General features: G+C 39.9%; 1 protein-coding gene across 1 annotated transcript in view; it reads right to left on the bottom strand.

Annotated features, from left to right (window-relative positions):
• The window catches only part of LOC140992175 (inactive dipeptidyl peptidase 10-like), a 36,317-nt gene extending 13,825 nt beyond the window's left edge, over nt 1-22,492 (bottom strand). The window contains exons 1-9 of the mRNA XM_073462452.1: nt 22,424-22,492; nt 17,188-17,302; nt 17,000-17,095; nt 8,275-8,369; nt 4,525-4,599; nt 2,685-2,737; nt 2,515-2,596; nt 891-1,011; nt 36-190 (exon numbers count right to left, since the gene is read on the bottom strand). Of these exons, the coding sequence (XP_073318553.1) occupies nt 36-190; nt 891-1,011; nt 2,515-2,596; nt 2,685-2,737; nt 4,525-4,599; nt 8,275-8,369; nt 17,000-17,095; nt 17,188-17,302; nt 22,424-22,480 (849 nt within the window). The 5' untranslated portion in view covers nt 22,481-22,492. The remainder of the gene's footprint in view (nt 1-35; nt 191-890; nt 1,012-2,514; nt 2,597-2,684; nt 2,738-4,524; nt 4,600-8,274; nt 8,370-16,999; nt 17,096-17,187; nt 17,303-22,423) is intronic.
• Nucleotides 22,493-27,406: the final 4,914 nt, after the last annotated feature.

Raw genomic sequence — 27,406 nt, 5'->3', positions numbered from 1 at the left:
ACTATAATTGTATACATGCATGGGTCCAGACTCGCCATAGGATATGGGTACTGTAGTCCTTTAGGGTAGGTGTTGCCGGTGAACTGGGCCAGAACCATGTTGGGTACCAGAGTGTTGTTGATGGTGAGGAAGGCCAGTTTCTCTCCATCAGGCGACCACCAGTGAGCCAGGTGTGAGCCCAGAATCTCCTCTGAGCAGAAACATATACAAACATGAACATTTGTATCACGTCTTTACAGAGACCTGTCTCCACCACATCTTTACAGAGACCTGTCCCCACCACATCTTTACAGAAACCATGTCCACTGTGGACTACGAAACTTCACCTGACTTTCCATCGGATTGAGGGTGAGTAGATAATGAGTGAATTTACATTTTTGGGTGAACCTTTCCTTTAAAACACCTTTAAAAAAACACAAACAGTTATTTCTTTATCATGAGCATTTCTTCGTGTTGCCGTTTGTTCATATCATTGGTGAAATGGGACTCAACACTTGCTCTGCTCTTTCCTTCACTGTCACACATCAGCCAATTTAAATGGTTACAATTTAAAGCAAATGCAAATGAAGAGGAGAGAAAGCGCAGAGCTCGCAGTAAATCTACAAACAGGAATGATTCTATAATGTCCCCATCTGCATCGGCCTGTGTTTGTGCTGCACAGACCGTCACCACATTACTGAATTTGTTTACACAGCGACTTAATGGAACTACAGGCTTGTTGATTTTTCATCGCCGTTCTTAGTTTGTCTAGTCTGCTGCGCTGCATTTTTAATGTGTGAAACTCTTTAAGCAGCTGAAGTGAAGCTGCACGGTGCACCCTCACATCCTGATGTCATTTTATGAACTAACCACTACTTGTTCTAATACTCGTCTGCTGTGATTACACACACCTTCGTACAACCAGTCGGCGAGTCCGTTGAAGATGACTCCCTCCATCCCAGAGGAGGTGATTCTCAGAGAGTTACTCCTCACGTCCGACTGGTAGTAGATGTTATTCTCAAATATGTATATCTGAGAGAAAGAAGAGAGGAAGGTATTTATTGTACGACATGATTTTTATTAGCTGTGATCCTCACTACTGCCTATCTGCTCGTCCTTTTGATCTGTTTTTCTTTTTGATTTCCTCTCTGATGAGATTGTTTTTTTTAATATTAAAGCCGCCGGTTTATCTCACCACGCAGCAGCCGTGTGTGTGTTTACTCTCCTTCTTTCATCAGTGTTTTAATATTTGCATTCGATCAGACCGACACATCCTGCATGTTCAATAATATCCCGAAGTCTGCCGGAATTTGTTTTTATCGTGCATCAAGAGCTTTTCTCCTTTTTGGATTTATTTGTTTTCAGCTCTGTTCATCACAGACACCGTGTCGTCACCTAACGGTTTGTGGACTACTGTTTTGGCATTTTGAACATCGGCATCTTGGTTGTTTTGGGGCCAGAGGTGACCACACCTTGGGGAGGAGCAAGAAGACTGCACAAGGCAACACAAACATAGAAATATACGACTAACAAAACACAATAAAATCTTGCAACTACAGCAAAAGTTACCACACAGAAGCAGGCAAAGTATGAAACACTTCAGTAAAGATGAAAACCTGATAATAAATCAGAGAAATGTTTCCCTCAGAGTAAATATTAACATTATTTCCACTTTAAACAAACATGGTTGTTTAGCAGTTCGCTGACAAACTCAGTAAAGCTGCATGAAAACAGACATGTCACCTAATAAATGAGTTTTCTTATTAATTCCCTTTAAAATTTCCTCAAAAAGGACAATTTAATTTCATATAAGGATCAGAGTAATTAAGACAACGTCCTGAGTTTTGTCAAGACAGAATCAGGACATGATAACTGATGATACGGTGGTTGTGTAGCGTTCACGAGCTTGTTGTCGACTTCCAGAGGAGAGCCGCACACAAACCCACCCTGGTGAGTTTAATTATTTCGCTCGAGCTCTCCTCGTTTCAGGACTGTGGTTTCTGTGCGCAGACTGAGTTTGATTGACGTCTCCCAAAGTCTCACGTTAGCTTCGTACACACCTTTATCACAGCATGTTAGTCTTATTAGTGTGTTGACAACTTCCAGCATGTCTTGATCCAGAGCAGAAGACATCACAATAACTAAAGAACAGTGTGTGGGTGTGCAGGAATTGTATCTTTGCCTATAATTGGATCTGAATGTGTTCAACTCTCTTTATTTGCTTGTAATTAGTCACAAATGAGTCCTTTCAGAGAGCATTCACACAAAATTAGAGTCAGAAAGCTTCCAGGAAATGTAGAATAAAGTGTCACCTCTACCTTTCTTGGCTCAAATAACCCAAAAGTGTGATGTAATGTAAAAAAATGTCAATAACAGGCAGACACTGCTCAGTGTGGATGTAAACAGAGGATATACTGTAACGACCGAAAGAAGAAAACATCACTGTGTGGATGAAATCCCTCCGGAGGAACGAGGCAGCTTGGATTTATAAGCCAGACAGCGAGGAGAGAAAAAGATGGAGACGCTCTGTCTTACCAGCTGTTGTCCTTGTCTTCCCCACGCTGCATGCTGGAGCACAGCGTTGTGAACCTCAGGAGGGTTTAGCTCCCACACCTCCCTGATAAACACATATAAATTAGCAATTAGCATGTGTTTCTCAATGCCAACGTGTGCGTGCACCGGAAGTGTGAACGCTTCAAACTCACCTGGTGTAGATGTTGTAAACGATGTAAGACGCCGTGTAGGAGTATCTGTACACCTGCAATCAGAGTTCAGCTCGTAATGAAAACATGCAAGAAACTTAAGACATCCACATGAGGAAGAGACAATCAGTCCCTGCAGGATTCCACGACATCTGCGGCCTAAAATTCCTGATTTCTTTGCAGCTTTTCTCTAAGATTTGCGACGTCTTGGAGCGATTTTTACAACGACAACAGGTGCTTTTTATTCGTATAATCACCCACAAACTTGCCATCTGTGTCAGATTTCATTACACATTAAACTTGACATGTTTGATGAAGCTTATTCAACATGTTTAAACTTTTTATCTGAGAGTTTTATTCTGAATCTTAAAGGACGCAACAGCCTTTGTCATGGTGATTTGTCGTGTCCGTTGTCCACGTTTTCAGCAACTTTCCTTGCGTGTCCTGCACCCAGTAATGTGAGACGTTCATGTAATTTCTGCGTCTTCACAATTGTAACCAAGCTGGTAACGAGTCTAGACTTTGGTATGTCGATCTGGAAACTCGGTGGAATGTAAGTTAAGTCTTGTGATCGCAACATCGCAACTTCCCGGAGGGACTGGAGCTTACAAAAGCAGGAAAATATATTTCTGAACACTTAAACTCACTCTTACCTTGAGTAAACTTGTGGATTTCTCTGGTTTGAATATTGTTTTTTTACATTTTAATAAAGAAATCTCTGTAATTGTGATACTTTTTCAGATAAAAGGGTATTGTTGCTTACAGGTGTGTGAAGAATGGTTTATTTATCAAAGGAATAATCATTTCGAGCCGACACTGAAGCTTTTGTTGCTTTAATGTTTTTAATCCATTCCCGAAAAAGAAGTTTCGAGATGAGAAAATTCAGACAGTATGATCTGTTTTCTGTCCTGGCTCTCCATGAAAGCCTCATGATGTTTACACTGACATTATATTTAAACTCATGTCTCAGCTTGACATATTTAGAAACTTTGGGATCTACTTTCTTTCTTTAAATCCCCAAAACTTCTTGGTCTTTTCCTTCTCTGCCAGGTGAACTACAGCTGATTTCCCTTCATGCACGGCGGTGCGTTAAGAGAGAAATTCAATTGAGAGGCACTAAAGGGAAGTGGAGTGAAATGTGCAGAAAATAATCGATATTTCTACATAAACAGAAAGCACACCTTTCAGAGGACGTTAAGATGTGTTTTCATCTGGCAGTGATGACAGAGTGTACTGCAGGAGACACACACGTCCTCAGCTGCTGCAGTGTTTCTAAACCTGAGCCTGTTTGCTAACAAATCTAAAAATCAATGCACAAGTCTTGACTTTGAGGAGAGAAGAAAGCCTCATTGTGGATGACTGAACGTTAACACACAGAAACAGAAGGCGGCACTGACAGAAAAATGCACCAAACCACACCGACACACAGCAAATAAACCCACACCTGTTCGGTGCAGGTGGTGCAATTTGTTTTCGGTCTGTGAGCCGCTCAGTCTGTCGATGCGTGCTCGGTCCAGCCTCCGAATTATCCCAAGCATCGACGCTAATCTTTTCAATTGCAGTCAATTCCAATTTAAGACACAGAGAGAGCTCTTCGGAGGAACAAAAGAGCAGAAACACAGATGAAACCGAGCGCGTGGCGAAGCCTCGGCCTGAGCTCGTGCGTGGGTTTGTTCGTGCATGCAGATGAGTGAGTGACAGCACCCGTGGGGAACGCGCAGGAGCAGGAAGTAAACAGAGGCTGGTGTAACGCAGAGGGTGATCCACAGCTCGTGTAGTGAGAGGGAACGCAAATCAAACAAAAAAAAAATGTGTTGTGGGTACATTTTTATTTGAAACTCACCTGTTTGACGTCATAAGCGAAGAGCACGTACTTCAGATCTGCAGAGAGAGAGTACTTTGCCACCTTGAAAGCCACCTGACGAGAAAAGAAAACAAATTAACTGAACCACAGCGGATTTTTAGACTTTCTAACACATTAAGAAAACAATGAAGGAAAGTGACTGTAGGTGAAAAGCAGTAGTGGTGCAGAGAGGACATATTTTTGTAGGCTGAACTGGATTTTGGATTATTGCGGAAAATAATCTCTCTGGTGAAAACAAATGATGATGTTTTGTTCAGCAAGATAATCCTCACAGATGAACACCACACCACCAGAAGTAAAAAAAGCTAACGTGAGGCTATAAACAACATCATAGTTGTCAAGTTTGAGTTAGAATAGGTTGAGGTTTAATGTCCCCGACAACTTTTATAGTCTCATTTAGCCACTTGTTAGCAACCGCAGTTTTAAAAGACACGTAAACTCTTTAAAAGGCTCCTACAGACCAAGCTGACATCAAAGAACCGACTGTGACAATCTGTGACTGTTGCATCGCTTCACTTCTTCTTTATCTCGGCCAAAAAGCTGCACTTGAACACACCGCGAAGACTACAGCTGACGGCCAACAAGCTCGTAGGTTCTGGAAATGCTTCTCTGTGGAAATACAAACCGTTGTTATGATTAAGCAGCATTTTTGTCACCACTCTTGAGCCGCTTCTGATGGAGAATATGTTGGATAAGAAGTTGGTGAAGAGACAAATAAGGAGAAACTGCACCAAGCGGGAGAAAGCGTCAGACTCCAGACTCTCTCCTCTGCACTGATCTGCTCACCTGAACAGCCAATCAGAGTGATTTCTCTCATCAGCGAGCCGCCGCCGATTCTACACGCTAAGTTGGCCAAAAAGCCTCGGACGAGAGCTGTTCAGGGCCAACGGTGCGAGACACACTGCACTCACTGACAGCCCTGACAACGCCCGACCGCCGGCCTTGTGTGTGGGGGCCTTTTAATATTTACAATATCAGTGAGGGAATAATACAAAATAATTTCCATCAGTGAATAAACAAGCTGTTCTCTAAAACAGTATGAAACTGTGTTGTCCTTTAAGGTCAGTTTATTTAGTTTGTTTAGGCAGAAAAAGTCAGCAAAGGTCTTTTCTTCATGACTTTGAGATGAGGGAACCAGAACACTAAATTATCTCCAGGTTTTAGGACTCTCTCCTGCAGCACTGTATATAAGTGAACTTTTAGCTGCTAACGTGGCTAAAAATGAGGCTAAAACCCTGAATTTCAAATTTTCGGTCCAATAAACTTCCTAGATGAAAGAGAATAAAAACACGAGTAAACAAAAGCAGCGAGTCTTCATTGTCTGTATTTGATTGGCTGTGATTGCTCTTTTGTGTCCGCTAACATTGTTCATATTTCCAGCTTTCATCCCGTGACAATGACAAAAAGACGCAGCAGGCAAAAAGTAATCTCGCAGCTAAAGGCCATAAAACCTCAGGGGAGCCACAGCAGGTTTTGACATTTCTGGGAGAGGACGAGGTGGACGGATGTTTTATAGACGACAATTCAAAACTGTCCAGAGTCACTGTTGTGCAGTGAGATGATCAGACGGACCTTAAAAACCAGCTCTCGCTTAAAAATCATGTTTTTACTTCATTGAGGTTTCTTTTTGTGCCTGAAAGTGTCTCTTATTTAGTTTTTGTGCCAAAATGCATGAAAAAAGTCCTTAATTAATATCTTTTTTTCTCAAAGTGGCTCTTACTGTGCAGCCAGGCAGTGAGATCGTTCAGTTTCGATGCTGCAGCTGGTGGCGTTTGCAATTTTTTGGGGGGGGATCAAATGAGTGACTTCCTAAATACGAGGCCACCTCTGCTTTTATGATTTCATTCGCATACTTTGACGAGCTTACCGGGCTTCAAATCCTCATCAAATCCCCTTATGCAACCATTAAAAAGTACAAGCTACAACAGCGTGGAACAATTCTGCAAAATTAAAAGAGGAAGGCAGAAAAAAAGAGCCCTTCAAAGACACGCGTTTATCAGGAAAAAGGTGCTTCAGAGAAGACGAGAGGGTATGAATAAGAGGCTTATGATTTCTTACAGTGTGTGTGTGTGTGTTATGAAACAGCTGGATTATAATGATGCAATTAGAAAACAGCTAAATTTAGCCTGCTTTTGACAAACATTCATGGTTGGATTACACTGATATTTGAAGCTTTTAAATGGATAACAAGATTAGGAACACTGACATATTTTCATGTTCCTGGAAGTCATACCGCATGTGAGCACAGCCAATGTTCATTTTGTGGTTCAGATCGACTTTTAGGCCGTTTTCAGACCTGGTTCTGAAGGATACGATCACAAGTGGACAGTTTAAAGTCCATCAGTTCACACCTGGAACACCTGGTCCGGACATGATGTTGTTGCCCAAAAGAAGAAAGAACTTAATATATAATATCTGCCGAATTTACAAGAATGCCCAAATAACTAAGAATTTGTCATCAACAGCCTTTCACGACATTTATAAAGTTTCTCCTAACTCACAAACTCACAAAATTGAGTGATTTTTAAAGGGAGTCTAGAGACTTTCTCCACAGGGGATTTCCTCCATGGGCATATTTGTAAAATTTGACATGTTTATTGTCAATAAAATGTTGTCTCCTTGTATAAAGGTAGTGTTAATAGTGAAATCAGTTTAAACTGTGTTTAAACAGCTGCTAAATGTCAGCAGGGAAGACACTCTTTAGACACTAAGTAGCAGACATGCCACAACACCTTTTTCAAGGAGAGAAACAACTTGATGTATTGCATTTAATGCCGAATTTACAAGAAGGCCAAAATGATTAAAATGTGTAACTGACAACATTTCACAACATTTATTAAGTTTTTCCGAACTCAGGAACACACAAAATTTAGCTTTTTTTTAAGGGAGTCTGGGGACTACAAAGAAAGATGCATCTTAATGTATTGCATTTAATGCCGACTTGATAAGAAAGCACCAATGATTCAGAATTTGTCACAGCTGGTTTTTTTTTAAAGATTTAATTTTCTCCTCACGCCAAAGTTCTTAAAATTACACATTTTTTAAAGGGAGTCTGGTCCTTAGAGTGAACTGTGATCATTTTAGTGACCATCCAATGATTTGATTGCATGTTACTCATCTAAAATAATATTCCAAACTGAATCTCTCCCCTCTCATCCTGGCGAGTGTGCTGAGGTAAGATGAGGTGAGCAGATTTAGCGGTCTCGTAGGCCGACAGCTGGGTACACAATCCCCCTCTGAGCAGCATATTATCATATTGTGATTCTGGAGGTAACAGAGATAGAGCGGTGAGGTGCTGCCGGCTGCTCTCACATGTTTTCTGCAGCCTCCGGGGATCCAACACAGCAGAAAGACAAGAAGAGAGCAGCTCGGTCTCTGTTTTAAATAAAGTGTTGAGAGGTGGCCGATAGCAACGTTAGGAGGCTGAGTCCCACATACACAAGATTAAAAATATAATTTTTTGGAGCTCACAGGCGCTGCAGCTTTCCTAAAAATAGTTTAATGTGTTTTTATGGACATTTTGTAACTGCAGAATCTTAAAAAGTCTTTCAGAAGTTACATTTTTGAGCACAAAGTATGTAAAATACCAATAATCCTGTCAAAAAAAGTTAGCATTTCAGCATTGTTGTGCTAACCCAACACATGCAACATCTAACTTGCTTCAACTGGACACAAATTCTCTCATGGTGAAATAATCGTGGAATGAAATAACATTTCAACGAGACTTACGAACGTGCTGTTGCTCAGAATGACCTCCGTCTCGTTCAGCTCGAAGTTAAACTTGATGACGTGACCGTCTCTGTTCCTGTACACCACCTCTGAGTCTGAGAGAGGAAACACAAAAGACATTAATGACCAGCAGCTCTTATAAAAAGGTCACTGAGCTGCACGTAAAGAACAACTGGAGTGACTTAAGAGGCTTTAGGAAGTGAGAGAAAAGGTCAAGTGAACATACGGTGTGTGTAAATGAGGAGTTTTGATTAAAGCTGCAGCAGGTGGAACTATAATCGTGCTGCTGGTCGAGTATCAGGAACACAAAGAAGTAAAATTGAGGTTATAGTGAGTTTTTTTATAAAGAAGCAAATACTGACTGATGACTGGACTAATGCTGTGTTCGTGACATTTGGAAGTGACTGTATTTACCAGGTTCTGACTGTAAAACCTCAAAATTACAAATGAAATATCTATTTATGCCTCCGCGCCAGTTATAGCCGTGGCCAGAGACATTATGTTTTCGGGTTGTCCGTCTGTCCGTTCATCTGTTTCATTCTTGTGAACGCAACATCTCATTTCTTCAAATGTGTCACAAACATCCAATAGGACTCAAGGAAAAAAAAACGCTTTCTGTCCATCCTCCTGCCGTGGAGGAAAGTAAGCGAGGAAGTCTGACTAGCTGGTAAGTCATGGAAATATGTCTCAGCACAGCATAGCTCTGATCGATCCAAACTCCATTCAGGGAACAAGCATTTTAAAAAAGGTGTTTGCTCGTCTTCTAGCTGACAGACCTGACAAAGCATGATTCAGGCTTTTTACAAGGCGGCATTATGATGTTGTTATTTCGGCGTCCTTAGATCCGTTTATTACAGTCAGATCACAGAGAAATCTGTTTGTTTTGGGTTCATACCGATGTGGTAAAACAGATTAATCCAGTCTACATCTATTTGCTTGGTCTGAACACACCAATAGACTTCTGCTCAGGTTCTGATCAGAGCAACATATATGAGTGAAATCAATTAGTTTAATCGAACCTGTGATCACCAGATGTTGACGATGAAATACGAGTACTTTCATGTACTGAGTTTGTGGAAAATTTGTGACCAACCTTGAATGAATAAAGAGAACAAGTCTAAAAATACAGGAAGCTATGACGTAATTAGCGTTACGCCATTTAACTTTATATTATCCTTTACGACAACATAATGTGTCGACTCATTGTTCAGCCAGTTATCTGCAATCAGGAAGCCAAACAGCTCTAATTAATCCTGGTTTTAATATCTACACCTCGCTGTGGCCTCTGCAGGAGATAAAAGACAGACGAGGCTCTTCTTTGCTGTGACATTAAACGTGAAAATTAAAAGTGACATCAATCAGCAGGAGAGGTCAGACGGATGATAATGAATGTTATTCCTGTGGGGTCGTCTTCTTCTTTTTATCTGGCAAATAATAATAAAAAAAAAAAAGAAAGAGGAAGTGCTGCACCTTCTGCAGAAGAAGAAATAGAAGCAGAGACACCCCCTCCACACCGGAGATTCAGAGCTTGCCACTTCATTAGCCGTCTCTCTGTCCACCGGGAGCATTTGTAATTCACAGAAACACACATATCCACACTGATGCTGTCCTGGATTTCTCTTATCTGACGCAGGTCATAGCTGCACCTTCCACACCTGCTGTCACATTAATTCACCTGTGAGAGCTGAAGTCTCACAGCAGGTTGTGAGGTGATGTCAACAACATCTCAACGTGTTTTAACAGCTTTTTTTTATGTCAGTCTTTTCATTGTTTTGATTGTTTCCCCACTCAAACTCCAGCCCCACCAAACCTCTGAGTATTTTCACTTAATTTTGCGCATGTTTCCATACTATTAACAATAATATAAACGTATGTTCAAAACTTAACATAACACAGATTTATTGTAAACTAGAATGCATTCTGCTCCATTCTGCTACATCTACACCTTAAAAGGAGTTTTAAAATGGCGGTTTACAGGCAGCCATTTTGGTCCACGCGAAACAAACAAACAAATAAATGAATAAAAGATATTTTAAAGTCAACAGCGATTCCTATTTTAATGCTAACAAAGAGAAACAAAGATAGAGTAAATAGTAGTCAGAAGATGATGTACTGCAACAAACACTTTTAGTCTCCGATGCATCTCCTTCACTTTTCAACCTCTTACTTTAAATCCCTGAATCCGAACGAACTGTTTCTGAACATCGTCATCAAACTGAACCCGGAGCAGCTGTGCCTCCGCTCGCTCTCCTCTGACGAACTCCTGAAACTCATTCACAGTGAATTTGTGTCTGATTGCAGGGGAGGAAATCACAGTGCTGTGTGAGAACAGGCAGCTTTCAGCCTGAATATGCATTAACAAAGAAGTGTTAAAAAAAAAAATTTACATTGTTAGAGTGAAAAAAAAGAAAATGTGAATCAAATAGCAGCAATTTAAGTTTGGGTGTCCACATACTTTTGGCCATGTTGTGTCCTAAAGAAGGTGTCTGGATTTATTGGTTATATATGAATGAAGAAAGGATCCTTGTTTTTATCTCCATCAACGTAAATTATGTATTCATCATGTTGTTTTATTCATACGGGTCATTGCTGAAGATGTAGCCTGTTGTTTATGAACCTCATTAGCAATCATGTATGACAAGCCGAGCAGCGAGAGGCACTCGTCTGTAACACACTCTGATTAAACACACACACACACACGCACACACACACACAGTCTTATGTAAGTACCTGGATGTTTTCTTCACCCTTGACTTCACCCGACATAAACAAGTATTCTACATTAAGAATACACAATATGTACAACGTCTCCATATACATAACAATGTTGACCCTACAGATACACAGCAGACATGTCAAAATAAATACAAGTAAAGAGAAGATTATATGCTTCTCATAGTAAGATAAAAAAAAAATTTAAAAATCAGTGTGGCATCCTTAATGCTGACGATGATGCAAGAAAATCAGGGTTAGCTCTGAGATCTGTAACTGCGAAGTCTCATAATTTCAAAGTATGACAAAGAGCTTTCATGTCAAATGTGAAGAAATCTTTTCTGAGCTTGGTCTGTACTGTAAATTTGGACAAATGTTCTTTGTGTGCTGCTTCCTATTGGTCCAATAAACTGTAAATGTCCTGCCAAGAAAGTGACCGCAGGACGAAGCCCCAGGAAGAGCACCAAGCTTTGAAGCCGATTCAACATAGTCGCCAAACCATGTTATTACAACGTAATTACAATTACAAGTCGGATGCAGATCCAGACCTTCTGGAGGAATAAAACACCAAGAGTCACGTCGGATTCTGCTCTGAGTCATTTAGCGACAGGAGAAGAGCTCAGAGACTACTTTTTTTATCTTCACTCCTGTTTATCAACCTGACTGCAGCAGTGATTCACGGAGCTGACATCCATTGTCAGGTGTTATATTCTGTAATGTTGTCTGCTGATTATAGCGATAATTGTGTCCCCACTGAGCCACATGAGCTACTGTTCATGAGATACTTCGTTACAAAAAAACAATGAGATTTTAAATTAAGTTTTCTCAGAACCTTAAGTTCTCGTCTCACAGGCCAAAGAACGTGAATTATATCTCAAGCTTTTCCCTTAAAACAAATGTTGTCCTAAATCCTCAGAAAACAACGACCATCACACTTTATACGTCCAATACTCAGGCTCTAATCTCACTACTTCAACGGGAAGTGAGCTTGATGACATTATTTATTAGTATTCATCACTGTTCTTATTCGTGCTGAGTGTCGTTCTGGGGGAAACGTGCTTTGTGTGGTCACAAAACAGATTTGGTCACTGATGTGTTTGATTGTTTGGCTCTGGTTTCCTGATGGGTTTGAGAACACCATCGTAATCATATTCAGCTCTGTTACTGAAGCCACTGAACGCTGGAGCTGCAGGTACACGTCTTAATCTTTTATATCGTTTCATTTCTCCGAGGTGTTTGGACGCGGGTTTGACATCTTGCTTTTCTTCAGTCTGGCACTCTGAAAGAGGACTCTGAAGAGAAAGAGGAAATGAGCTGGAAGTTGTCAAGGAAGCAATTTCCATTATGTCTGAATTACACCCACGGCACCTACAGAAGGCCCGGCAGTAAATCCAGACCCAGACCAGGCTCGTCTACATGGGCTCTTGGCTCTCATCATAACTGGTCCACATTAGATTTACAACACACAACATGTCAGCCGGTAATTTCCCAGCGTCATCATCAATCTGAAGAAAACAGCTGACCTACAACACAACAAGTTAGCTCTCACTCTCACAAGTCATTCAGCCTGTCAGACTGTTTCAAAGCAATATACAGTCAATCCATCATATTGTTATTGGATCTGATTAATCTTGTGTGCTCAACACCCCCTGCTTTGCACAATAACAAAAATACAAGTACAAGTTTGGATGTTTAGTCAAACACTTCTCTGTCAAATACATGTTTTTTTTAGGGTAACTGAGCTCTAGAGTTTGAGGAAACAGTACAAAATGTTGGGAATTTAGTTAATTCGCTTTGATGTCTATACCTTAAATATTATCCATGCTATTAGCCAGTTCGCTTAGCTTAGCATAAAGAATTAAAACAGTAAGCCTGGCTCTGTTTGAAGCCGACAAAAATTGTCCTCGTGCACTCTTAAAGCTCACAAATTAACATGTATCCCAAAACACAGAGCTTAAATTCACATTAAAGCTCTGTAAAACTGCATGGAATTGAAGTGTTGATCACAACGCGCCACAAGATCAATCATTAATATAAGAATATTGATTATAGCTTCTTTAAAACACCACACACTGTTTACTTTTTCGTACTTTTTATCTCCCGACTGTCGAGAGTGAAACAGATTCCATCAGATCAAATGGGTCCCCGCTTTGAGGGAGTGAACTACAGTCCTCACAAGCACACTTAAACATACGTGTGTGTGTGTGTGTGTGTGTGTGTGCGTGTGTGTGTGTGTGGCCATCCCAACAAGGGTCCATAATGAGAAGCCACGGGCCGCAGGACTAGTCATTAGTATTATCTCCCTGTGGAAGCGAAGGACGCAGCAGGCAGTGAATCTCTGTTTCATATCCATCTCTCACTGTTGCCGTCCACCTCTGTCCTTGTGTCTCTCCGTCTGTCACTCCCAGCAAGTCTCCAGAAAGGTGTCATGGATATATTTAGTCATCTACCTTCCCGAGTTTACCATTAAAGCTATAATTTAGCCGTCATGTTGTCAACAAACCCGCTGTGATTTTTTGTTTTTCCTGCTCAGCTCCTCCAGCTACAGCAGCTATTTTCTTTTCTCCTCCTCCCTTAATCTTTTCTCTTCTTCCGCGAGCCTCGAACGCAAACACAATCTGTCACACTGTCAAGAAGCCAGTTAAACAACACAGACGTTTCGAGATTCGCCACGCTTGGTGCTGAATACGAGCGAGAACATGTGGAGGCATGTTGCTCTCCGCATGCTGTGTGACACAATAAAAGCGGCAGATCAAGGCTGTGCTGCAACACCTCCAGCCGAGAGCTTCTTATGTAACACGGGAAGAAAACGTAATGAGGAGGTGTTGGAGATTTGGCCCGGGGACAGAGTGGGGAGGAGAAAGGTCAGCGAACTCAAGTGGCAAGGTGTGATGGAGGCAGCATTTGCCCTGATGTGAGGGAAGCAATGTCCGGAGAGCTGTGAATGCATTTACGCTGTGAGGCAGCTGGAGTCACAAGATCAGGCTTGAATCCATCTTGCAAAGGCTTCGAGTTATGGTCTTCTGGTTCAGAGAAGCTTTATCTGAACTTTCTCCTCCTTACATTTTCAAAACACGCTCGCTACTTTAGTTTAAATGCATTTGAGGGGAATTGTTTTTATTCTGCGTCACTGCACGCCGACTTAATATGACGTGAGCTTCAGTCAGTTTTCTACTCTGAGTACATGTCAGAGCCTGTACTGTATTACTTTTAATTGAGTAAAGAAGTTGAATGAATACTTCGACTTTTACCAGAGTCTTTTCTTACACAAGAAACGTTTTTTCTACTTGAGTAAAGAATGTGTGGACACCTCTGCAAATGAAATATAGCAAATAAAAAAGTTTCCCGTCTCTGTGGGTGAAAATTGTACGGAGGCAGAATTATGATCTTTCCAAAAACACATCTGCTGTTGCAAATTAGTTGCTTACAAACATAATTTCTAGGAGACGGGGTTGCTTAACATACCTACAGAGAGAGAGAGAGATGTTTTTCTCCGCTGCCAGAGGTATAGATACAGATGGTGTTTGGTAGAAGAGTGATTAAACCGAGGGAAGTACAGCCACAAAACGTGTTTGATACGCTCATTAAACACGAGAAAGTTTTCAGAGGAACTGTTAATGGAAATGTACAAATAAACAAGAAGGAACAAGAGAAGGAAAAGAGTTTATGCCACATTAACTCCAGGTCAAGCTCCATTAATACGCAGGTTTATCTAGTTTCTGTTATTTTAAAGCGGTAACTCAAACCAGGAACAAACATACTCTGTTAGCTCTTTCTCCTCCGGCTTCCAGTGACATGTAGAGTCGCTGAGAAGATTTCATCGATTGCTGTGTCTTATTGTTGTTGTTTGTTTGTCAGAGGGTGAGAGGATATCTGACCCTGACTCACTGCAGGCCGTCGTACGCTCGATTCAACGCGACACTGTGAGGCCATCTGTGTTCTGACACGCAGGTCAGCAGGAGTCACTTCAATTAGTTGATCTGTTTATGCACTGAGCACTGTTTGTTCAAGTGGAGAGGTAAATAACAGAGCAAACAGAAGATCAGGAGACGAGGAGCTAAAAGCAGATCCTAACTGGCTGAGTCACAACAAAAACAAGTCAATAATTTACTGTCTTATGTCTTCATACTTGATATTTGTGACCAGCTTTATAAAACATCTAAAACATTTCTTAATAAAATCTACTTATTTTGAAAATTTTATTTAATTCTTATTTTTGTATCATTTTCAGTTTATTTTGGCTAATTTGTTTGAATTCAATTTAATTGTAAATTTGGTATAATCTAATTAATAAGATATGGATAATAATAATAATAATAATAATAATAATAATAATAATAATAATATAATAATAGGATAATATTCATTTTTAATTTAAGGTTGTGTTTAATTCTGATTACTGATTTAAGTGTGAATAAAAGTGCGTAAGAAAATCAATAGATTTTATTTCTTCATGTATTTTTTTTAATAACATTTAATATTTTTATTTATATTATTTTTTATAATAATTTTATTTTCATTTAATCTTTTTAAGGTCATAACGTGGGTTATACATTTTTCTAGGAACTACGTCTTAAATATTAAATGAATACATAAAATGTATTGAGGTTGGAGATTTAAAATAATTTAATTTTAAAAGTGGTTTATTTTGGTTGATTATTGGATTTCTAAAATAAACTATGGTCTAATTATATTATTTAATGTTTATGTGAATCATTTTATTATAATTTTATTGAATTTTTCAATTTTAATCTAAGTTTGTTTTTAATTCTGATAACTGATTTGTTTTATTAATTTACATTTTATATTGTATTAAAATGTCAATTAATTCGATTTAATTGTTATGTATTTTAAATATCAATTTTTTATTTTTGTTGTTGATGAGTTTTATTATAATTTTTACTTTATTTTTGTCATCATAATGTGGGGCAACACATGTTTGACTTAACTGAACCATTAAGTGAATAAATAAAATGTACATATGCAGAGATTTCGGTGGCTTGTCAAAGATTTTTTTAGGTTGGTGAGGATCTTCTGGGAGACCTTGAACAAACTCCTTCTGTATTTCTAAAAACTTGCCGGTGACCCTGAATGCATCTCGGATTCCCGAGAAGTCTTTCAGCTGCATATATTTTGGGAACAGGTGTTTTACCTGCCTGAACGACGTCTTCCGTATGAGATTATCTGGATTGAATTCTCTGTAACTTTGCAGAGAGCATCTCACTTTAGAGACGATGATCTTGGTGAATAAATGGTTTTAATATATATGAAAGTGATACCGTCCACCGCTCTTCACTGACAAATGTTTGGAAACTGTAATGAAACCTCAGGTGGAGAGATTCTCATTTTCCACTAATGCACTTCCCACAGTGCTCTGAACTTTTCACCCAAAGCTCTCCGAGCGTGAACATGTCTTTCCTCCGCTGGTATCCTTTCAGTCCTCAGGTGTGACGACTTTATGTGGACAAAATGGGCTTTTTATTAAATTAACCTGATCCGATTCTGATACAGCATTTATTTTTGGTGACTTTCAACTCTGCATTTTCATAACTTCAAGGTGCCATGGGGGAGAAAATGAACCTCGATAAGCAAAGGTGTTCACGGTGAGAAAAGAGCGTGAAGATGTTAAAACCCCACTGTTGTCATGCCAGCTGTCGCACCTGAAACTGTTTTGAATTTCTGTAAGAGCCAGACGCGACCAGCTGTGCCATTCAAACTGTGACAAAAGAGCACATATATTTTTATTTCGAGAAGATAAAAAATACAAATTCATGTTATCAGCCTTCAGAAACTCGCACACACGTCGACTCACCCCTGTCATCATCTAAAAGTCACATTGTTTTGTTCTCCTGTTACATCACCATCACACTCTCCTCTCAATATCACCTCCATGTCTCCCTTAATGCAGACATGTGACACAGCTGAGGAGTTTTAGTTGCCTTGCTCAGTTTGGTAGGAACTGATGCATTTATTAATATGAAGTCTTTCAGAGCAGTGAACATGCAGCACTCACCACTGATCCACGTGGCCTCGGGGTCGTGAACGCTGAACTCTGGTTTGAACAGATCCGCCACAGTCAGCCTCGACTTGCTGCTGCCAGGGAGCTCCACTGGGAAAATACAGTAAACTCCAGTCAAATCCAGTCTATTCTTACAGCTGATAAAAGGAGTATAAAAGCATATGCATTTACACCTGACATACCGGGTGTGAGGACGACCACAGACATGGTGATGAGCGAGCAGACGACCACGATCACCAGCAGAGAGATGGCGATGCCCTTCCAGTTCCTCTGCGGGGGGCTGACATCCACAAACTCCTGCAAACACACAAAAACAAACGAGTTATCATTGTTGCGTCCTGCCAAGGGGGACCGTGTATAGAACAACCAATGGGAACGCTTCTATGTTTCCAGAATCATTTGTTCCCTTGGGGTCCCAAGTTCAAAAAGTCCCATGTTCCCAGGTGCCTGACTTCACAGGTTCCTAAGTTATCAGGGTCCCAAGTTCAGGGATCTGTGTTCCCAGGGACCCAGGTTCCTACCGTCTATGCTCCAAGATTCCTATGTACCCAGGGTCCTGAGATCCTAATGTACTACATTCCCAGGGCTCCAAGTTCCTAAGGCCCTATGTGCCAAGATTTCTAAATTCCAGAAGTCCTAAATTCCCAGGGTCTTAAGCTCCCAAGGTCCTGTGTCCCCAAGGGACCTTTGTTCTCATTGTCTTTCGTTCCCAGGTCCTCCCCAGTTCAATAGTTGGTTAACACACATTAACCCTCCTACTGTGCTCCGGTCACAACTCTAACATTGGCCCTTGGGAACACTGGACACTGTAAACATAGAAATGACACCAACTACAAACAGTTCAAAATCACCCATCTGTGATTGTCGAACATTTCATTCCAAAACCATCATTTTTTAGCAAATACCTGCAAAACTAATTAGATTCCCATTACCCTCATCTGCACTCGGTGTTAAGTGCTAAAATTTTAAGAAAAACAAATTCACAGTCATTCATATTCTCCTGAATGAAAAAGGGACAACAAGCAGGAAATATAATATTTGAAAAACCATCTCAAATGACCAATTACCACACAAAGATTTACTGCATAACCCCAGGGAGACATTTGCCCTTGCAGTTTTAGGGTAAATACACAAAGGTTGACTCCAGTAAGTATCTAATCATATTTTTCTGCTTTTTTTTATAGTTTGAAGAGTACATTTCATCTTTGTCCACAGATTACTGTAATCCTGTATTACTCCTCTCCAAGTCTAGAGCAAGAACAGCCTGTGCATCATATCCAGATTGGTGATTTATTTTAATACCAGTGTCTCCTCTCCTGTCCTTGCTTCAGTTCAGCACAATGTGTGAACGGTTTATCAAGATAACACACGAAACAATACAAAAGGAGACAAAAACAATGGAAGAAAACATTAGCTATTATTTCCTTTTGTCTCAATAAACAGAATGGGTGATATTTCAAGTTTCGTATGCGATAAAGATTTTAAACAAAGAATACAAGACGTTTTTTATCCGACTATAAGATGAATTGATTTTTGAATTTGCCAGTCCAGCTCTTCTTATGACTGGTCAGTGAAAGGAGACGGACTCCCATGCAGCTTACATTCATCCTGTCGAGACAGAGTGGTGATTATCCAGCAAAAAGAGCCATTAGAGTAAAGCTTTTTGTGCAAAAAAAGAAAAAAGAAAAAGAAAGACAACACTTGGTCTTGACATGAAAAATGTAATCTGAGCTTTTGATTTTACATTTTTCAGCCTTTCAGATGACGCTCTCATCTGTGCCAAAGGGCAGAGACGCAGCGGTTTGCTAAAAGACTCTTGGACATCCAAAACTTTTTTTATGTGATACAGAGAAAGCTACTGGCTTACATCATCGCTCTGGACTGATCTTTTCACTCTCACTCCAGGCTATGATGATGAAAGTTACCTGCAGCCAGGACTTTAAAACAAGGGAGAGAAAAGAGGGCGAAAATGATGCAAGAGGGATTTTTTTTGGTTCAGCCTGAAAACTGGCGTGGACTCGAAAGTTTCCAGCAGTGCCACTGCAGGGAACTGTAATAGGTAGCTGTCGTATGGTGTTAAATTCACCATTCTTCAAAAGGTTCAGAGAAAGACACAGAGATGCATCAAAGAAGACAGTGTGAAGCCTCTTTCACACATCAAACTTGTCAGACTGGGTGCTGACTTTTCCAGCAGCAACTTGTTTCCCCTGTAAGACTTGTATCTAGAGAGGTAAGCAAGATACACGTGTTGCTTTCCAGGTACGGGATTTAATATCGGAGAAAAGATGCAAAACTCTTGATCTTAAGCAGCCCATTTCCAGAAAACTTTGATTATGCCACAGCTGTTCAAACTCGCAGCTGTCCTGCTTCATTTGCTATGAAGGATATGATGTTACCTTTTCAAAGCAACGGTTTGAAATTTTGGGAAACACTTCATGCTTGCTGAAAGTTAGATGAGAAGTTACTTCGCCTTTCTCCACCTGCACCTCACCCCCCCCCCCCCCGGTTGGTTTAGTTTGTTTTTAAGTCCAGATATTAGTTTAGTCTTTGTCGAGTCATCAGTTGAGTTTTCCTGATCCTGCCGTGTTTGCCTGTTCCTACCGATGATCCTGCATAAACTTCATCCATTGATATTCCTGCCTGCAGTCTCTAGTTATTAGTTTAGTCTTTGTCGAGTCATCTGTCCAGTTTCCTTGATCCTGCTGTTGTGTAGCCCTGATTTTGCCGCTGTGTTGCCCTGATCGCGCCATTGAGTTTCCCTCATCCTGCTGTTGATCCTGAATAAACATCTATTGATATTCCTGCCTGCTGTCTCTAGTCATTAGTTTAGTCTTTGTTGAGTCATCTGTCGAGTTTCCTTGATCCTGCCGTGTTTGCCCGTTCTTGCCATTGATCCTAAATAAACCTCATCCACTGGTATCACTGCCTGTCGTATCGTGCATTTGGGTCCATTTTCTTTGATCTCAGCGCGACAGAAATATCAGGTCACCTCTTTTTTATTCCTATTTGTAAAACTGTTCCTTATCCACACAGTTTATGGACATAGTTTTCTTAAAGGACGGGACGATCACTACCCCAAAAAAGAATACTGACTTTATTTAAACAAAATAATTCATCATCGTGGAAGAAGTACTCAGATCCTAAGAAATGCCTTAGCCTGAAAATACAAAATGACAAATGAATGGCCTGCATAAAGTACAGACGTTATATTAAGCTAACTGTAGCACTGTGAAAACAGCCTAAATCCTTTGAGCTCCAGTGTTATACAGTAGATCCACCGAGCCACACTTGTACTGTATGTGGTGCTGAGTCGAGTGTAACTGAAGGACTATAATCATGAAGATAAGAGTCACTAATGTGTCCACAACAGTCTGCGTCACGTGTCCCTGTCTGTACAGTCGGCGAGCTGGAAACGGCATTCTTCGCACACCACTGAGCCATCGACTGCTCTCTGAGTATTAGTTCGACATCTCTGAGCTAATTCTCTGCATACTGTGTGTGTGTGTGTGTGTGTGTGTGTGTGTGTGTGTGTGTGTGTGTGTGTGTGTGTGTGTGTGTGTGTGTGTGTGTCAGACACAGTCCACTGCTACAGTCTGTTGATCAGATTCACTCCAGTGGAAAGGAAAGCAAGCGGGGAAATCAAGTGTGTGTGTCGGTGTTTGTGTTGTGACTGAGTGTGTGTGTGAGAGAGAGATCGACAAACTGAATGTGGAGAAGACGATAATGTGGATTTCCCTGAAATAAATCAAATTTTAAGGAAATAGACAGAAATTTAACACGAACACATAAATATACTTCAACACACTGCATCTACAAACATGTACTTGTACTTTATGTATTTTGATTTTGCTCTTCTACTCCACCACATTTATCTGACAGCTATAGCGGAGTACAAACACTTCATTACTGTGCTTAAGTACTTTACTTTTCCTCCCTACATTTGAACACAAATATCTCTACTATCTCCTCCCTACATTTTCATTATTAGAGGAATTAATCGATTATTTACGACGCTTCACCGACGAGACTCCACAATCAGCTATCTTTGCGGTGCGTTCAGGAACAGCTGTGTGCAATATGATGTGAGCTTCAGTTAGCTTTGTGCAGAAATGTCCTTCAGAGGGATACTTTTATACTCCGAGTACATTTCAGAGCCAGTACTTTATTACTTTTACTTGAGTAAAGAAGATTACTTTCACCAGAGGTTGTTTTTTTTAACACGAATATCTGTATTTCTACTTGAATAAAATATTACTTTGGTAAAAGTGAAAGTCACCCATATGAGTAGTACTTGAGTAAAAGTCTTTAACTATCTGATATTAAATGTACTTAAGTATCATGATACAAGTAAAAGTAAATTATACTTGTATTCACATGTATGTACTGTATCAGATCCAGTATTCAACATTTTTCTGATTATTACAATCAGTGTTTTTGTTTTTTATTGTACATTTATTTAAAAATGCAGCATGTAATCTGTAAAGTAACTAGTAACTAAAGCAATCAAATAAATAGTACAACATTTGCCTCGAAAAATGTAGTGGAGTGGAAGTATAAAGTAGCAGAAAATGGAAATACTCAAGTACAAGTAGCTCAAAATTGTACTCAAGTACAGTACTTGAGTAAATGCACTTAGTTACATTAAATTACTCAAGATATACAAAAACATACTTGAGTGAAAGTAGAGATATCGTGTTAAAATATTACTTTGGTAAAAGTCAAAGTCACCCATATGAATAGTACTCGAGTAAAAGTCTTAAAATAGCCGATATTAAAAGTAGTTAAGTATCAAAAGTACAAGTAAAAGTACATGTATTTGCATGTACTGCATACTATAATTCTCAGATCAGATAATCAGCATATTTCTGATAATTTGAATCAGTGTGTTTTTATCCGACTGCAGATAAAAAAATAAATGTATTGTAACTAGTAACTACTCTGTAAAGTAACTAGTAACTAAAGATAGCAAATAAATGTAATGGAGTACAATACTTGCCCAAAAAAAAATGGAGAGGAAGTATAAAGTAGCAGAAAATGAAAATACTCACGAACAAGTAAAGTACAAGTATCTCATAAACTGTACTCGAGTAGATGTACTTAGTTACATTCCATCACGGGGATACATCTTATAATAAGTAGTCCTTTCACTTTGTGTACTTGGAGTATATTTTGATGGTTACACTTACACATCAACATTACTTGTAACAGAGTATTTTTCTACCTAGTTACCTAGAATATTCCCGAGAAACAGCCCTGACCTTGCTGTACTTTATATTAGAGTATTTTAGTAATCTAGTGTCGGAGTAATCCCTCCAGCAGCAGCAGCATCACGTCCATCACGAAGCCTGAACCGTCTCCATTTGTCTCCTCACAGGTGATAAACACAGTAAAATGTCCCTCCGTGTTGTGTTCACGTACCTCGTCCTGCTGCGCCTCCTTCGGCTTCTTCTTCGTCGGGTCTTTGGACGCCGTCATGGTTCCTGCTGCTCAGCCGCGGTGCAGCGCCTCTCTGCCGGGTCAATGACACCCGGAGCTGCCGGCGCGTCCATTTAGCGGCGGGAGCGACAAGATGGCGGCACCAAGAGCGGGGCGACTTCCGGGAGCGGTTTCAAAATAAAAGTCGACCCAGAAGCTACATTTTGAGTGTTTATCTTTGTCTTTAAAAACGCTTCTGAACGCTTGGACTATATATGTTTTAATATCCTTAGTATGTCTAAGAATAGCGTAAAAATAAAGTTTTTCTCTTTTGTTTTCATTGCTAAGCACTAAATACTGTAACTTTATCAGCCTGTGAAATGTGTTTTACTGATAAAGTGTATTATTTTTTTTTATAGTAGGCCTATTTTTCCCTCCTTGCAACCCAAAAATAAATTTAGTAAGCATACATGATGACCCGCCTTTCCTTTTTTTATGTCGTTAATTTGGGGTCTAGTACTCCCCTGTGAATCCCATTGTTCAACACAACCTCCTTTTCCAATTCAATTTAAGATAAAGAGAGATTATTGTGCATATACATTACTGAATATATCAGGGACATAGTGTATGGATATATTATTAAGACAAAATTCATGTTAAGTTCTTACTCTTAAGTAAATAAAACAGGAAACAGATGTCTTCCTGTAAATCATAATTGTTTGTTTCTGTATAAAGAGGATGTATGCTCATACTAAGTTTCAGTTTTGTGGCAATTAAACTCCTTCGAACACACAAGCTGCAGTCTCTGCATTTATTCTTGAAGAATACTTTCTCTACAACTAGAAAAGATAAGATAAACTTTATTTATCCCGAGGGGAATTGTGCAGCAGTACAAAGCAGGAAAGAGTGCAATTAAAAAATATGACATATCAATAAGGTGTAAATCCAAAATATACACAAACCAAAAATGTAAACAGATTCATGTTAAGCATTAAAATAATATAGTACCAGCTGTATTATATTTTCATGCAAAAATTAAGATTCATTCTTCCTACAGTTTTTGTCATATGCTTTTATTTTCTTAATAAATGCCAACATCCGGTGTTACTAGGGTGAACGAATGTAGCTCTGTCCATGGTGCTGATAATCCAGCCCGTCTGTGTCTATTGTACTATATAATATCATATTGATGTAGGTTCTGTGATTTCAAGGTGGTGGCAACTCTCAAAGTGAAATTATGACTGAACACAAAACAATCACCTGCAGGATTATTATCATAATGATGGTGATCTTATAAAAATATAAAACATGAGTAAGAAACAGAGGAAGAAGTACTCAGGTGTTAGATGTTATTAGCATCAAAAATGTAAAAGGGTTAATTCTGCAGAATGGCACATTTCAGTTCATAAATATTCTAATTATTGATTTATTAATGTGCACACCACATTAATGTTGCAGCAGGTAAAGGTGGGAGTCATTTATAAATAACTTTTCATACTGCTGCACATCCCTCAGGATCAATAAAGTCTTACCTTAAAGGATATAATACATCATATCTTGCACCTGAGTGCATGTACATTTACTCAAGTGCACCTGAGTAAATGTACTTAAAACTTAAAGAGGAGAATGGGGGGATGCATCTAAGAGAGCTATTCTACTGATAGAGGGGAAGTATATCCACAAAAATTGACTTTTAAGTGTTGCATACTATAAAAAAACGTTACAAATTGTGACACAAAGTTTCAAAAGGGGGGGATGCATCATAAACATAGATTGCACGGAGGTATGCAATCTATAGGGTGGTTTCATAGTTGGTATTAGAGATAGACCTCTTAAATGTTGCATACTAAAAAAAAAAACGTTACAAAACACGATAAGGAAAGTGTAAGATTGAATATTTACTTTACGTCCCTGGCCGAGTATATTAAACAAGAAAGGGGGGGGGATGCATTAAAAACAGGAGAACAGGAGGATGCATCTAAGGGGAGGTATCCTTGCTTGTATAAGGGAAGGTATTTCCCCAAAATGTGCCCCTTCAATGTGGCATACTACAAATAAAACGTTACAAAACGTGACACAGAAACTGTCAAATAAATGACTTTACGTCCCTGGGCCAGTGTATCAAGGTGGAGGAAGGGGGGGGATACATCTTTCAGGAGGTTTTTCTGGCTGCTTTTAGAGAAGTTGGCATACCACCAAAAAAAACCCAGTGTATTAAACAGTCTAATCACGAGTCCGCTATTAATCAAGTTATTTAAAACTTGAAAACAGTTATGATGTTAGCCATTAATTAAACTAAAAATCATGTCTGTGGTTTAATTAATCCTGACAATGACGCTGCATGGGCCTCGGTTAGATTAAATAATATCTCATCATATTCTTTGCAGAACATGTCTCTTATAACAAATTGTATTCTTGCCGTGAATCAGTGTTTGTACAGCTGTGTGTAATATCCCCACAGGGACTTACAGTGTCTCGCACTTTGTGGTATTTTTACCTCTGATGATGTCAGATTACTCTACTACTCCTACAGTATCACTTCAGAGACTGAGAGCTCCTCTGTGATATCTCGTATTAGAATATCCCTCGGAAATAAATTATAGGATTATAGCTCAGCGTGTCATCGGAGGATGAAACCGGGCCGAGGCTTCGTCTGAAATCCCTTCAGAGGCGAATGAAGCGAGACAATCGAGCAGATCAGTAACCAGCTGGCCTTTCCTGCCGCCGAGTGACTGATGCAAACTGATAGGTGTCACAGAGAAAGCCCCGAAGACACAAACCCCCCGAACGCCACGCACACACGTTCCCATCCAAAAATAATGAAGATAACGGGAGGTGGGGAAATGAAGATGGAGCAGGAAGACAAAAACAAGCCCGAGGATATAAATCTCCTCGTGTGTGTGTGTGTGTGTGTGTGTGACGGGTTTCTGGGGACCAAATGCTCCCACAAGGACAGAAAAATGGCACCTATGAAGAACGCTGACAGGTCGCTAAGCCCCGCTCCCCTTAGTTACTGTTGCCACGTCTGTCAACCTTTGCATTCTAGCACTGTGTATAATTCAGTTTGTAACAATGACATAGCAATTTAAGCTAACGTTACCGCTCAAAATAAGTGTTCGTTTAACAAACGTAAGCAAAATTTTCATTTTTCTACCAGTAGACGATGGATTTCCAAGGCTGAAATGATTTGTTAGCGAGCTAATTAAGCTAACCTTAGCTCAGAGTTTGTGGTAATTTCAATCTTTTGAGGGCTTTTCTCACTGCACATACTTGGTCCAGCCCTTACTAAGAGTTGACCCTGATAACTTAGCCCCTGCTCACACACACATTGCTAACGCAGGGTTATCCCAGGACTATACGATTTACACTTCACCTCCACTAGCACTGGGTTAAATGTACGTTCAAACACGTAACATGTTTTCTAATTCTAGCATGATGCGTGAATATTCTGTTTACTTTAACCCTTTTACACGTTGGCACCTTTTACTCCCATTTAGTTCATTTCAAAAGGGATAACCCCGCAAATTCGGGATTAATGGTAAATAAGGCCTATGCTAACATTGGGTTAGCCTGGGGCTAAGAAGGTCCTATTAATGCTTTTAATCCTGGGCTACGTGCAGTGTGTAAAACCCTTTACTTAGGTAAAAGTAGTAATACCACAGTATAAAAATATTCTGTATGCCTACAAGTAAAAGTCTTGCATTCAAAGTCAAAGTATTAGCATCAAAATGTATAAACATGTAGTGCATTTTTCTGAATTCTTTGGGGTGAACATAAACGGCAACAGCAAGAAGGAGATGATAATATGGTCGGCATCTTCATATTTAAAGTTCAACTTCTGGGAAACTGTCATCTTTGACTGCGTTTGAGCATCAAGCATCAATGACGTAAACACAGAGTCCTGATCTCCGTCGGCTTGGAAAATAGTTCCACCTGTAGAGTATAATAATCTGAATCTACGAGGTTACTAACCCAATGTGGTAGTGGAGTAAAACGTACATTAATGGATTTGAAATTGTAGTGAGTGGAGGTATAACGTAGCATAAAATTGGAAGACTCAAGTTAGTACAGGTAGACCTACCTCAAAATTGTGCTAATTAAACATTAAAACCGGATAAACTTGCATAATTTAGCCTGCTGTGTTGAGTACATGACAGTTCTGGCACCTCATGCATGTTTAAATAGAGAATCAGGATCTTCAGAGTTCAGCTAGAAGGGTTAGCGGTGAGCAAAAGTCATCAGACATGCAGTAACACAAGTTTAGCGTGCTTGATGGAAACCAAGTGAGCAGCGTTAGTGCTCGAATGGAGACAGGGAGGAAAAGCTTGAGGTCATGGAGCAGGGAACGAGGGGAGGAAATGGCAGCGGATGGAAAGCAGAGGGGAAGCAATAATGAGTAAATGGACGGATGGTTGGACAGAGAGAGATGGGTGGAAGCAGAAAAGAAAAGGCAAGAACAGAAGAAGAGGGAGGGAAAGATCCTCAAAGCTTGGGTTGGACTCTCTTCCCTCAACCATTAAATATTTAACAGGCAGAATCAGAGACCACATGGAAATGATCTCCCTCTCCCTCTCTCTCTCTCTGACCTCTGCTTGTGCTTGAGAAGTTCACTGACGTCCCCAAGGCAGAGATCTCCTCCACCGTCTTCAGACCACAAGCTGCTTTTGTGCCTTTGTGTTTGCACATGCATTACTTTTGCAGCAGCCTCCACACTCACATTTGATTTATTTGTACAGAAAATAACATATTACAGCCACTTTATCATCATGTTTATGTTTGGTACTGTTCGAGTTTCATTTTCTAATTTCTTTGTGTGTTGTTCCTCGTGAAATATTAAGTAGTTTCGAGCCTCTTGGCCTCCTAAAAACCGAACACAACAACCTGAGGATGTTTCTTTCCTTGGCTGTGTCTTTCACTGACTTTACTTACATCTGGACGTAACCTTGAAGCCACTGGGATCAACGCTCAAATTCATCTTCTTCCAGT

The sequence above is a fragment of the Pagrus major genome, chromosome 24 (genome assembly GCF_040436345.1).
Source record: "Pagrus major chromosome 24, Pma_NU_1.0".
Classification (NCBI taxonomy): domain Eukaryota; kingdom Metazoa; phylum Chordata; class Actinopteri; order Spariformes; family Sparidae; genus Pagrus; species Pagrus major.
This window is presented reverse-complemented; position numbering and strand designations above follow the sequence as displayed.